The sequence below is a fragment of the Perkinsus marinus genome (assembly GCF_000006405.1).
Source record: "Perkinsus marinus ATCC 50983 genomic scaffold scf_1104296931854, whole genome shotgun sequence".
NCBI classification, from domain to species: domain Eukaryota; phylum Perkinsozoa; order Perkinsida; family Perkinsidae; genus Perkinsus; species Perkinsus marinus.
The window spans coordinates 172,049-186,150 of NW_003215631.1; the positions used below are offsets into that span (position 1 = coordinate 172,049).

General features: G+C 46.0%; 3 protein-coding genes and 1 non-coding gene across 4 annotated transcripts; 1 reads left to right on the forward strand and 3 right to left on the reverse strand.

Annotated features, from left to right (window-relative positions):
• Positions 1–191: 191 nt before the first annotated feature.
• Positions 192–3,677, reverse strand: Pmar_PMAR019885 (conserved hypothetical protein; the record flags this gene model as incomplete). The annotated part of the gene is made up of 16 exons (XM_002786162.1): positions 192–308; positions 361–476; positions 527–610; positions 684–821; positions 1,082–1,136; positions 1,226–1,318; positions 1,469–1,609; positions 1,884–2,027; positions 2,194–2,322; positions 2,375–2,503; positions 2,593–2,672; positions 2,765–2,879; positions 3,040–3,154; positions 3,295–3,362; positions 3,408–3,604; positions 3,671–3,677. The coding sequence occupies 16 exons, from the start codon at positions 3,675–3,677 to the stop codon at positions 192–194; spliced, it is 1,728 nt and encodes a 575-aa protein (XP_002786208.1).
• A 4,887-nt stretch (positions 3,678–8,564) lies between these two features.
• On the forward strand, positions 8,565–8,768 carry Pmar_PMAR019886 (hypothetical protein; the record flags this gene model as incomplete). Its single annotated transcript, XM_002786163.1, has 2 exons — positions 8,565–8,664; positions 8,737–8,768. The coding sequence occupies 2 exons, from the start codon at positions 8,565–8,567 to the stop codon at positions 8,766–8,768; spliced, it is 132 nt and encodes a 43-aa protein (XP_002786209.1).
• Positions 8,769–9,414: 646 nt separating this feature from the next.
• Pmar_PMAR019887 lies at positions 9,415–9,496 on the reverse strand. The gene has a single exon. It is a non-coding gene; the product is annotated as a tRNA-Leu (tRNA).
• A 3,023-nt stretch (positions 9,497–12,519) lies between these two features.
• On the reverse strand, positions 12,520–13,428 carry Pmar_PMAR019888 (hypothetical protein; the record flags this gene model as incomplete). The annotated part of the gene is made up of 4 exons (XM_002786164.1): positions 12,520–12,639; positions 12,794–12,909; positions 13,059–13,173; positions 13,381–13,428. 4 exons carry the CDS (start codon positions 13,426–13,428, stop codon positions 12,520–12,522), a joined length of 399 nt encoding a protein of 132 aa, XP_002786210.1.
• Between the last annotated feature and the right edge of the window lie 674 nt (positions 13,429–14,102).

Sequence of the window (14,102 nt, forward strand, 5' to 3'; positions counted from 1 at the left end):
TTTTAGATACTCTCAAGACACTCACCTGGAGCTGCTTCACCCACATCGGTTGGCGAAAGATAACATTCTGTGAGAACCCCGCTATGGGCGTGTTGTTCGCAACATCTCGAGGAATTGTCGTCCATTCGGTAGCGTTGACCCAGTGCCCTCCCTTGTTCCCAGAGAGGACTCTGACACGAAACTGACAGAAGCTACATCCTCACCGCTCTATCAGAGAAGAATACATCGGCCGGTGGCTTATCCCAATCGACCCGCAAACCATCCACAAGCCTCTGCCCCGGGCTTATTGCACCTTTCCAAGTAATCACCTGATACGGACTCCTTAGTGCATCAACGAATCGTACAGCTTGCACAACTCACTTCATCAGGTACTGGGCCATAAGCTCTTCCCAAGCCGCTACCATGGGACACGAATTTCTGCCGTATTCCAACACCGTTACTACTCTTGTTGGGATCAGGAACGATTGTTCCGTCGTCTGCGACATATCAAGCACCCTAGACGGAGATCCATTCCGCATTAACGTACGTGGCCTATTGGTCCTCTCGAACATGTAGAACTGGGAAGGCTCCGCTCGATGCCTCATCTGGGCTACTTGAAATTGTGGTGAGTCTGAGAGAAGAGAATCGCAATTCCGACGCAGAGTGGCTCTTTGGGCTAGTGACTTGAGTTTATAAAGTCTCACCAGTGAGGATGTGCTCAGGAGGCGGGAAAAAGTAGTTTTTAACCATGCCCATGAACGAAACAACGGCATCATCGGGCGCCGCACAACTCCAGTGATGTGTCATTGATTGTAGACGGTTAAGACAAAAAGCGATCTCATCTAACAACGGAGTTGATGAGGTTTATCACGGATGCCGAATTTTCGAGCGACTGTCTATCCTCGGAGTCTTTACCATCGACTCATGCTCAACACGATTCAGTAAATGGACACCATTGGTAAAACAAACGAACATGCTTTGCGCCACAACGCAACGCCTCGTCACTTCTTTTTCTTCCCTCCTTTTTTCCCTCCCTTTTTCCCTTTTCCTGAGAATATCCCAACTACTCATTGACCCTGCAGAGGGTAAAACAAAAACTTACGAGCAGCTTTTCGTTCCTCAGCTTCTTGCATGAGCTCCTCCCATATGCGCGATCCCTAGAAATGACACCGGTGAATGAACGACAGAAACTTCTGTCCATCGGTGCGGGAAATTCGGTCACATGGATTAAAGACCCCGTCCCCACCTCTAGTAACCTATTATGAGCCTCCAACTTCCACTCTTCGATGGATCCTCTGCCGCGCTCATTCCGTCTGCTTTCAATGCCGGATATAGTGATCTGACACAACATGTACGAAGGCGAGAAGGATGTATGCGCACTCCAAGTGTTACAAAATCGAATCGATAAAAGATACAACATGAAATATTAGATCAATTTCCCTTGAAACAAAATCAAACAAAATTCTGTCTCAGAGGCCATGAGTCCTACTCGTTCCTTCTCGACAGTTTCCAACCACTCCTGTGTCTCGTCATTAGCTGCTTGCATCATCAGTCTTTCAGTCCTCTCTAGGACTCTCCGTGAATGCAGGTCAGCTGCATTAGCGTCAATAATCGTCTGCAGCTCCCGCATCTGATATAAGTCAGATAAAATTTCTGTCCGAAAATACTCCAATATCCATGTACTGATATAACGCATTTTACTGCTAAAATTCAGAAGTGTATATTATACACTTCATTTCATTTTGCACGTCAATTTCTCCTGTCATGTGCGTTATCATTCGAGGATTTCTCACGCAGACGACGCCGAGTGAAGCATGCATCATAACAAGGAACGCGTTCCAATGCGCGCGTTGCGAAAATATAACCTAGGGAGAGCGCAGAGTTCCAAAGTCGCAAGAATCTACCTGCTCAACTGTGAGAGAGTTCTCCATAACATCGAGAATGACTGGATGGGGAGGACTGCTGGTGTGGGCGCGTTGCTCTTTCACATACTCAATAAGATGCTCTCCACCCTCCGGGGTAATATTATTGCGGCTTAGTAGAAGGACCTGCACATACCATCATTGCTTACACATCCCAACCAGTATGCTTGACTTGCGTCAACGATAGCATGAACGCTCATAATGGAAGTTTCTATTAGAACACAAAGTATCAGTTCAAGTTTCAAAAACTAGTCTCAGGGGAGAGGCTTCCATCGTTGTACGCCCGTATCACCATTAAACTGTTTTCACTCTTCGCCAATCCGCGAGCGAGTTCAGCCACTCCCTCCTGGTCGTCCCCGGAGGCAGTAAGATCATTTTCGCGTAGATTCAAAGATTTCAACACGTTGTTCACAGCCAGGACCTGCCAACGCGATAAACTGCCGTTGTAAACGTCAATTGCGACTAACCGTCACCTCCCCGAGTTTCCGAGCTGTTTCCGGTCCGAAAAGATTCCCTTCCAAATCCACGTACTTCAAGGTTCGATTTACTCCAAGAACCGTCGCCAGCAATACACCATCTTCATCGTTGAAACCCTTCCGAGCCTGTAAAGAATAATGCGTACTTCAATCAAGTGTACGAGGACATATACGGCTAAGCCTATCAGCTGAACTTCCTCTCTAATCCTTATTACCAGCGTTATAGCCGTACAGCTGTTGTTAATTGTAAGTGCATTGCAAAGCAGTCGTAGTCGGACACTTGCTACGTCGACACCTGAAACACTGGTGTAACGAGATTAAGCATACCGCTGCGATAACGAGCAAATCACAGTGCACACGTGGTACAGGATTGACAGCGTACCGTACCTTCGAAAGATACAGATTGGACGTTGCTGGTGTTGAGGTGTAATTGTGCTAGGATAAGATCAAGGCCCCCTTCCAACTGTTTCCGTTGCTCTTCCTCTTCGCGTCTCTTTCGCTCCTGAACAACAGATAATCGTGTTGACATCTGATATTATAGAATAAATGATTATAGAATTAATAATGACCATAGATATTAGCATATACGATAACCTATGAATACATACGTATAATGAATAAATAAAGGACATCATATACCAATAATATACTTAAAACACTACTTCTTCCTTTTGCTGTTGTTTCATCAGCAACTCCAATTTTTTGGCCTCTTGTTCGCGGATCCTTCGTTGAATTTCCTCCTCCTCTATCCTCCGTCTCAATTCCGCCGCCTCTTCCCTGAAATCGATGAAACTTCTCACTCTACACCCGAAAAGTAGCTACGATCAGGTTGTAGCTCAGAGGAACGCAACTGTGCTCGGTAGTGTCACAAAGAAGTATTGCGTTGCTTTCGTGTATCTCACCCCCAATCGCTTTACCTCTTCCTCTGTTGCTCAGCAGCTTTATGGGCGAGCAGATTCGCCGTCCGTCTAGTTTGAGGTAGTACCTGCTATACGAATCCGGGGGTCGTTACTCGGAATGAGAATCTTACTTCGACCGGTGCACTGAAGTACAAGGATCCTCTGACCTCAGACTCATCCGCAAACTCATCGACAACTGCGGCTTCTGACGATACAGACGCCATATGATCGTCTTCAGAACTTGCCATACGCAACGCACGTCCAAAACGGTTTTTGCTCAAGTCTTGCGGAGCACCAGGTTTCGCCAAGTCGCCAAACTTGGCGAAACCTGTAACCGAATGGTCAAATGACTAGTCGGCAAAATCCTTTATAACCCCCTCGCAGACGGAATTACAGCGCATTGGTATCTGTAGCGAACAGGTTTCGACGAAATTTTTGGTATGACCGTTTACCAAACTTTCGAATTCGCTCGCCCGTACGCGCAAACCACCTTCATAGCATGTAATTTGCCTACAAGGGGTGGTCCAAATCCGTTTCTGTGCAGGATAGGACCATAATTTTGGCTCTGTTAGGCGAATACTTTCAACACAGCCAAACTAAACCAGGAATCAACGAATTTATCGTCGTAAATGGGGTCATTCAGAATTTGCCAACAAATTAATTTAATAGGTGAAAGCTCTTGTACACGCATGATTTGCCTAAAACTTGTGCGTATTCAGCTTATAACCAGTATTCGCCGTAAATTGTCGCCGAAACATGTTTGCTGATTTTCATGGCATGACAGAATTTCGCAGATGACGGTTGCGTCAACTTGGCAGTTCTTAGTTAGAGTCTCGATTCGAGACTTTTGAAGGTGATATTCAAGTTCATGATGAGTTGTTCATCATATCAGATCATTTCCGACAGATGACCATGGGACTTTCGTTGACTTTCGACTTACATGAAACATCGTGACATAATACTATGACTATAATATGGATGCGAATACTCTTCACTCGTTTCAGATTGAGCTTCGGGAATATCTTCTCGAGCCAGGCGTCTTGACGTACACACATCACGTGTCGGCCGAGGTGATTGTTACGTCTTAGATCCTACGAGAGTTGTAGTGACATCAGATCGTAGAGATCTTATCTCGCTCGCGTGCAGAATGCCAAGTTCTTGCCTTGTTGGTTCGTGACTCGCTGTTAGTAAGGTATGCACTAATTTTGTGGTTGAGTATCTTTCATTTGTGTGTGAATATTTGATAATTCGGTGAGTAGGCTTTTCCGTCGTGTTAATGTGTCTTTTGTCTTTCCCGGAACTTCAAACGCAAAACAATAACAATACGCAGAATAAACTCAATCAATTGAAATCAGATGGCTATTGTCAGGCTGACAATAGCCATCTGATTTCAATTGATTGACAATGTCAGCACTTCTACTTTCTACTAGAAAGTTTCTAGTATTTCATACACCACTTACCAATAACTTGTTTACACTGAAATTTCAGTAAGATTCCACAACGGAATCAAGAATATCAATACAAGACTGATATGGAATGACGGAACCATCAGTGTTGCACTGTAAGTACAGAGACATAAGCGCAATAACGACCATATACCCTACACTGCAAGTAAGTGAGTAAGGACATGTGTTGCACTGCAAGTACAGAGACATAAGACCTACATGGACCGTGGTAACTCATTCATAATGTATTAAGATTCTTAACAAATTATGGATGAGTTACCACTACCCGAAAGCGACAACTACCCGCCATTACTTTCCACACATGTCCTTTGAAACGGACCATTCCATAGGAGTTTATCCATTCCTTGTGTTTTCCCTCACGCTATGGAGACATATAACACAACAGGACTGTGCCAATTTACGCACTCGGCGTAATAAAAGCAGACTTCCGACAAATGGGAAACGTTGCGTACGGGACTCATAAGAGAGCGTGTCACGTCACGAATGGGGGACGAAAATGAGAGAGGATGGAATAAGGACATGTATATGTGTAAGCTGGACACAAGATGAGGCTGTGGTCAGACAGACGAACTGTCGTAGTTCGGCACAGATCTAACCTCACCATATTTGTTATCCACCAATTATAAACTTCACAAGACTAATAATTGGTCCATTACACTTCGCTCCGCTGGATGCACAATTTCTTGAATGTTGGTATAATCTGTGTCTTCCGACGACTAGGCAAAACCCGTATACTCATGAATCATGCCAAGTCGCGGAAATCAGTATTCAGCAAGAGTTGCTGAATTCCTTCATACGTAGGTGTTATACCAACTATTTTTCCGCCGCCAACCAAATCGTTCTTTCGCCAAGAACTCCGCCGTTTTCTAGTCTACTATCGGAAACGCCGACCCGGTGTTATCAGCGTAATATTCCGTATTTGACCGCTTTTCTTGGTGTTTGGCAAATGAAATCTGTGCGGTGGTTACTTGGCGAAATCCGAGTTGGCGAAACCTGTTACGCCCAAGTCTTGCGCTGATATTTCAGCGCACGCCATTGCGATCGATATCTCGAGCATTTTCCTCAGGAAAGTATACTAGGCACAGGAATCGAGGTATGGGTTGTCGAGAAGGTGACGGGAGTGAGCGGGCCCTGTGCAGATTTGGAAAGATCATATTTGCACTTCCAACATTACGACGAAGGGCAAATGAAGGAGCAAATTCCCTGCGAGCCAAATGAACCGTTATCGTTGGAATTGGCTTATCATCACTGAGACTTGCATTACTATCTAAGCTTGGGTGTACCACTCTAATATGACGAAGTTGCCAGAATTAAGACTCGTGGCTTATCACGAGGAGTTTCGATCGGAGCATAAGTGTTGTGTTGTCGAAGTGGGAACTACACTAAAACTGGAATAGAAATAGTGGGAAATACAATGAAGTAGAACGTCCCGCGTTCAGTTGCAGGTTACCTGCCTTTGCAATGATAACAGCACTTGTTACGCCGATACCTACGTTGGTGATACTATTTCTCAACGCAACGATCTCAGTATCACTTTTTGCGATCTCCGGATTCGGAAATGCAGTATTGTATCAAATTATATGGTAGTAGCTCGGGCGCGGTATAGGACAAGAGCATCCTCCTGGATCGACGCTGTTCGGTTACCAATTTTACCGACATTTATTCTCTGGAATTTTCAAAGGCTTTACATGAAGGTCCGCTTGCTTGCTGGTTTCCATCTGGCGTGTTTCCACATGTTTGCTGTAAGGATTCGATCCAACTGCGATCCTTGTGAAATGATGCATTGTTCAACAGTGACTCGCGGTTCGTCTTTTTGTCCATCGTACTATTTTCAATAACGTGTTACCAGTTAGTAAGCTCAGCACCATCTCAGTGCAGTCATTGTTATCTTAGTTTTATAGAGCTACTGGAAGAGTATTCTGTCAGGTATGTCATGGGGTTGATCGCTCCGCGTTACTGTGACGGCTCAGTGGTCACCGGCGCTGTTCAAGTTGCTGTAATAAACTCGAGAACGGATTTCGGAATATTCATTGCTGCCTTGTCGTAGTTACACTCCCCATTGATGTCACTAATTCAGTTCTTGAAGCTTCGGCGTACGGCCAATTATTGGCTCGCAGCATACCTTTCTATTGCATGTCGGAAGGGTTGGGGAATTACTATTCGCTCAGAATTGTCGCGCGTGAATCAACCCAGCGGTCAGGGGCATATAGGGAAATCAATTTGGAGGGGGAAATTTCTGTCCACTAAATTGATGTTTCTATTCGCGAATGTAATCTCTCTATCTGCTAATTTGGTAGCCTTGCCCGCCAAACAGATTTCTGTAAGTTATAGTTGATAGCGATGCTTATGAGACTGATCATCATCGAAATGTAACCTCGATGTGTACGGACCCTGTGCATATAGCACAGGAGGGATGGTCTTGTCGTTCCTACTAATTATGGCGCCTCGTGCAATTTCGGAATACTGCGGAGTAATACTAACGTAATAGAGCTGGTCTTGATCGGCTTAACTCGTTCGGTTCCATAGACCATGAAATTAAATACTCAGCGACGCTGAGTATCGAAGTCCTATCCTCGTGACTCGTCCGTGTGTGATGTTATCTCACCCGAACAGATGTTACATGGAATGCGACTGAGTGTTGAATGAGAATTTTCAAAAGATCTGGTGAAATCTCGTAGGGATTTGAAATTCTTCCATCTGTGAGAGTTCACCTATCTCACACACGTGCACATCTTTCTCGATTTCAGCGGCTGCCGCTGCTGCGCCCTGCACTATGCTGCTGGACCGTCTCCGCAACGAGGTCAGTACCGGTTGAGCTGAGCTGTTCATTTTCTGATTTCTCTACACTGCAGGTTCCTATTCTTAGGAGTGTTCTGGGCGCAATATTGAGTGCGTTGGCTTTATGGCAAGCATATAATGAAATTCATGATCGCATCAAAACAAAGGGAAGTAATCCTCGGTAGCACATATCGCGCGGCGTGACGACATTGCCTAGCATGCAGATTCGTCCCACAGTGTCGCAAAAGATCTTGATTTGTCTCCTAAGGGGCCACTTTCACTGAAGCTGGGTACCGTTCTGGCCGGTGTTGCGAGCGGAGTGATGAACGGCCTGTTCAGTGAGCTCGGCTTTAGTCGAGTCTGCCCAGAGACGACCATAGATCCCAGGTATCGGCGGACCTCCTAATATGGTCTTTGTCCTCCTGACCAATCCTGATCCGCTATGTTGGAGAGGCACAGTTGCGACGATGAACGTTGGTAAGTTCGCGTGAGGCTTGTCGCGAAGCAACACTCTGTTTGTTCAGTTGTTCATGTTTTCATCCGTCTCCCGGTATTGTTGGCGAGCTCACTGGTGGACAGCGTTGATCTGTGGACAGTCGTCGTGCTCAATGCCGGCGCGGTCTGCGGACTGGCGCTCGGGAATCGGCTGAGCCACTATGTTAGTAAGCTTCAGGACCAGTCGGACTCTCGCGAACCTACAAACTATAGGACTAAGCATTGAATCTTGAAGTCGCAATAGTTTCAACGTATCGGGAATCCAGATTCAGTGTGAGCATGAGAGTAATGAATCCGTTGGTTGTTGATCTCGGTACTGGATAATCGGCAATGGTAATTCGAAGTGTTTGACTCGAAGCTGCCTATGGTTAAACTAGCCGAACCGTCTTCGTACATTTGGCAGCGCCGCATCCGCTGAAGTTGACCGGGGTTTTGTTGATAATTTCGCCATTAATTTCAACCAAGGTCCCTCCATGCAGCCTGCATGATGCAGGTATCCCGGTCTTTCGTGCGTCAATTACCGTGGTGCTTTTGGCATCGTCGTTCTTGATGACGCCTTTGTCTATACTTATCCCTCTGGTTTGTGTTGCGGCACTTTGGATGATTGCCGAGCTGGGCTGGTGTGAGTACAAAAAGCATAGGAGTCACGGTGAGTCCAGGTCGGGTCGTGCGAGTGTTTTGGATTGCGTTACTCATTGTTCTTTGAATATCTTTCTTTCAGGCAAAGAAATGCAGGATCCGCTACTGCCGTAGGTCGTCAATTCAATCTAGCTGTATATGTACGCGTGGTGATTCCGTCCGAACGGTTCGGACCGAACCTCGGCCACCGAGCATCACTGTTGTGTGAGTTCCTGTTCCAGTTGTGTTCTGTTAAGCATTCCTCGTTTCTCGATTCTAGTTTCTGTCTTCCTCAGTGATGCACCGTTATCGAGTTGCGTTCTAGTGAGTCTACATGCTCGATTAGCCGTCAATAACCTTGATAGCACTCTCAATACCATCACAGTGTGAGAGTGTGATAATCACACCCGTACGATTGAATGGAAAGTTCCCTCTAACTTACGTGATTAATCAATGTGAAACCCACTGGGTGGCCTGCCTCTTTGTAAATGACGTCACAGTTGACACGGAGACTTTATCTATTACCCGAAGTCGTATATCTAATGCAGCACCCACGTAATGATTGGATTAGGAAATGTCTTTTAATATCAAGACACATGGTTGATCGGCGTGTCGAGACGGAGCTTGTTTCATGGCTAGTACCTCTGGAGATTCGACACACGAGTCTCCTCGAAAAAGATATCCCCACAATCGTACGGTCGTCCTGTTGTGATTGATGCTCGCCATGTCCTACTGAATCCACAGAACCTTTAAACAGTTTCGAGACTGGAACGCATGTAAATGAGTGCTGTGGGGTTCGAACCCACGCGGACCGTGTCCAGTGGATCTTAAGTCCACCCCCTTAACCACTCGGGCAAACACTCTATGACATTTTGTGTGGACTGGAGACTACGTGCTGTGGCTAGGGGGTTACTGGACAAGTTGAAACGGGAGCAGACCTGCCATCACTCATACATCCAGTTCACGAGCGTGTCCGAAGAAGGTTCGGAGGCTTCAGTCCTCTTTCACGGCCATGCTCGGAAAAGTCAATTAACTTTCCGGAGTCTCGTACTCGTAATCTTGTTGCATTCCTATCAACACCATCAAGATGGAAAGAGCTATGGCTTGAGTTTTCACGACGTGTTACACCATATTATACGGTCCATGTAATCAGTGCAGGTGGAGCCCACCGTATGAGATGTCCACAACGAATTTAGAGTCATAGTCGAAGAATCGGAGGCTGCGACATCTCGCCGTCAGGAGCATTTCATAATAATTTCTTTTTGTCGACAACATGTCGCGATGACAATGTCCTGATAATACCATTATTAGGTTTGGCAACTCATCATAGGAACGATCTGTTCTGTCGGAGCGTAGCTTCCAAGCGTTCCCTCACAGACTCGAAACTCTACGACTGCAAGACATTTTCTGCTCTCGCAGAAGTTCAACATATCAACGATTGAATCATGACTCATGTTGATCTTTCTCGCCAACGGTTTTCTCATTCACGCTGTCATCTCTTTCTTCATCATCCTTAACCTCTTCTGCGTTTCCAATAGCTTCCCATTGGTCTATATAGGACTTCGATTGCCTGGCCATGAAGGACGCCGAAGGGACATGCTCATGTACCTGCAACGAGTGATGTAACATCACTGATGTTTCACCTCCTCTACTCTCGTGGCCAGAACTAAACGTTCCATCTCAAACGGCTCGAACACAACGAATAAAACATAACTAAACCTTCATAGAATCGTAGCCGAGAATACTACATCAATCGTGATGTGAGCTGCATGTACGAGTGCTACAATGAAGAGGAAGGTTCTCATCATTAGGAAGGCCGTAAGCAACGAATCTGAGAAATGCGGTCGGCGCGACGCTACAGTTTGGATAATCGTGTTGGACACGGCTTGCACGGCTCGTTCCTGATCGGAAATTCCGACCAACAATATCATGCTGGTCGACAATGAACTGCCCAACACGTGTGTCGCATGAGCTCACGTTGATATAGATAAAAGAGAATAAGCACGGGCAGTACGTTGTCTTCTGCGTGCATGAAGGCATAAGCTTCCTTTGTGCTTCTCATACAGGCTTTGGAAATCAGGATGACTAGAATCTAAGGTTCGAAGCTTTTGCCGTCCTCAACACGCAAGTTCTCCCGTTGCTGTAGCTGGGGCACAGATTTGATTCTTATCCACGCTAATTTCGTTTACTGAAAGTCTCACCACCGATATTAAAAGTTCTAGTCTGTAAGTAATACCAATGGGAGTTCCATTAGCACTACGATATGAGCCCGGTCAGCACAACACATGGAAGTACAGTCGAAACGAGCATTCATGGTCGATCTTGATGCATTATATCCTCCTCGTATGCTTCCGCACTCCGAAGCACGACGATGCCCAGTCCTGGAATATGGTCATTATTCAAGAAAGGACGAGGCAATTCCCAGAGACCTCCAGCTCGGTTTGGCATAACAGAAAAAATGAATACGAAATGCAAACCATGAATTTTCTCATCTAAATATCTGACGCCAAAGCTGAGTGGCCAATTAGATACTTCAATCACGAGGAATTTACGATATTTCCTTCTATCCTATTTTCAGGGAATGTGCTACGATGTGGAAATTTTGAACCGGCATGATGCCAGAATGGCCAGCAACAGATTCAATTATAATAAAAAATTGACGAAATACTGTACCGAGGTCGACAAGTCCACCTACGGGTTACTCACGAAGATTGAATAGTCTCCCTCAGACGAGGCGCTACAACATCGCATATACGACGATTTAGCTGGCAATTTTTCTGAGACGAGAGAAAGAACATTGCGAAGAAGAACTGCATGCGAGCTCTCACCTCTAGGGTCCACTAGAATGCCTTGCATAGCTTGGTCCAAACCACTCCTACAGGACGAAGAAGCTCCCTCTCCTGACGGACGATGACCCTTCACAGATTTGCGTTGATCATGCGAGGTTTACTTCGGTGAGGGGGACTTTTCTTAGCCTCGGTGTACCTAAGTTTGAGCCTCGCTTCGCAGAAAATTATTCCCCCCCCCCATGCATCAGAATGAGAACGACTCGGAACTCACTCGGCAAGTCGTCGTGCTGCGTCCTTATTCCCCGGATCTAGTTGTAGCACTCTCTTTAAGTCCTGATATCCCAACTCGTGAGATTCAGGATCATCTGAACACGCAATAATTACTACGTGGACTTACATGTAGTCCCACTAGTCTATACGTATTAAAATGAAGGCTTATTACCCACTGCCTTCATCACGAGAAAGGAGAAATTACACACGAATTCTGAATCCTTCATCATGTACAGGTGGCCGGGATTAGAACTTTAGGCAGATTCTATGCATACAAAATCTGATGTTATACGCATGGGCATCAGTGCCCGAATACGGTTTCCTCATGCATGCGCGAGAACGATATGATCCAAAAAACAGATTTAGGTAGAACAAGACCTTTCCCTGCGATCAGGAAAGTTCTCACTCCGAATTACGCATCAAATCACTTCCTCGTGAATGCAATATCAGACTTATCAAAATCCATACTATTCAATCCCTCAGGACTCAGGGAACGAATTTTGCAATTCCATGATCAGCAGCAGTGAATCGAAGAACACGAAATGGGAACACAGACCTTCTTACTCAATTCGAATCTCGCCAGCGCTCGCCTATACAGCGCCTTACAGTGCGTTGGCCGAGAACTGAGAGAAACACTGAGACAAAATTTGATTCAGAGAAATTTTGCACGGGCGCTCTGTCAGGTCTGTTTTGCGCCAATCAGGAGTAGTTTCTCAGCATCGCTGTCTTTGATTGCAGCTGATGCCCGATTTCACTCCACTGTCGAATAAGGTTGTCCACTTGTCCGTCAAAGAATTTGCTAAAAATCCTCACCGAGTGAATAAAACCTACCTCAGAACTATATCCGCATGTGCAATCGCCGCATGCCAATCTCCCAAACGCAGATGCACCAGAGAAAGGTTACCAACCAATGCCAGACGGAGAGCATCTAGCTCATACTGTATGGACTGAAAATCTGGAGCATAATCTCATGCAATCATCTGCATATACATACTACAAAATTACAGAGCACGACTATAATGGGAATGCCAAGAGTGCCCGAATTGAACAGGTTTTCACCATCCGAGTGCATTAACAATTTCGAGACCACAACAATACTACTTTCACTCGATTCTTATCTCTCTCTTCCACAGCGCCAAGATCAGCTTCGCTTTGAATTCTCGGAGCTTCCATGACTCGATTGAGAGCGAGCGCGCATTCACATACGAGCTTGAGCCCTACGAATAAGCTATGGCAAACATGGTTCCCACGGACAACGATATCTAAATTGATAAGCCCATCGCGATCTTCGAGCAACTCGGTAGACAGTCCCGGCCACATGCGCTCGAGTCGTTTATCAAAACATACAACTCCTCCAGAAACTCACCCTGTTCGTAATCCTGTTTCGCATCGTCATACCGCTCCTCTCGAACAGCAGTGTTCCCCCGTAGCTTATGCTCACCCGCTGGCTCCAAAAGATTAATCACAATTGAGTTCAATACCTGCAAGCAAAACATCCGTATCATCGTTCGAAAGTAGGAGCTTCGATGCATGCGCCTCCGCCCTACCAGTTCAAATCATCAACGCACATCACAGTGACACCAAGGAAAAGGGATACGACAGTCAGAATTTTCCCATGAAGGAAACTCAAGCCCACGAGTCATCCCCAACCTCCAAATGGTGATCATCCCAACCATGTGACCTACTACCTCGAACGTAGTTTGCGCTGAAGCCCCATCCCGGGGAGCTACGGTCATTAGAAAGTAATACTATATTGGAGAAGCCCGACATAGATCGGGTACAAGAACCCTCCCTCCGTGCTGAGTATATTTCACTCCCACCCAGACTACTCAAGTCTTGTGCCACAGAAAGTGTTGTGAACAATGTGTCGCAAAAGTAAAGTCGCCAACAATATACTCTACACCTGGGATAAAAGAAGTCAATAACTACTAACAAAGAATTAATCGATAGCCTCTGGTAACCACAATGAAGGTAAATCCGGGGACAGAGCTGGATAGACTACGCCAGTCAGCTCGAAAATTACCCAACCTCCTGCTGGTGATTATAGTGACGTTACTCCTCCAGCGCCCACCGGAGCTGTATTTTGTCTCATCCGAGATGCTGGGACCGCTGGGGGCGATCCAGAGGATGAATCCGAAATCGGCGGGCTTGGCTCGTTCGCAGAGATAGACTTAGAATGGTGAAGAGAGTCGGGTCTGATAAGTTTACCTGAACACACATCGGTAAAATTCAAATGAACTGAGCTCTCAGCGATCAATGCTTTGTCTATACGCACCTATGAACCTTCCTTTCCCCGTCGTCGCATCATCGGCGTCATCGATTACCCCACTAGACTTCAACTTCAGCTCAGCCCTGACAGCAACCAGAACTAGAGAATTTACTAATCAGAAGTTCCTAAGCCGGCTACTAT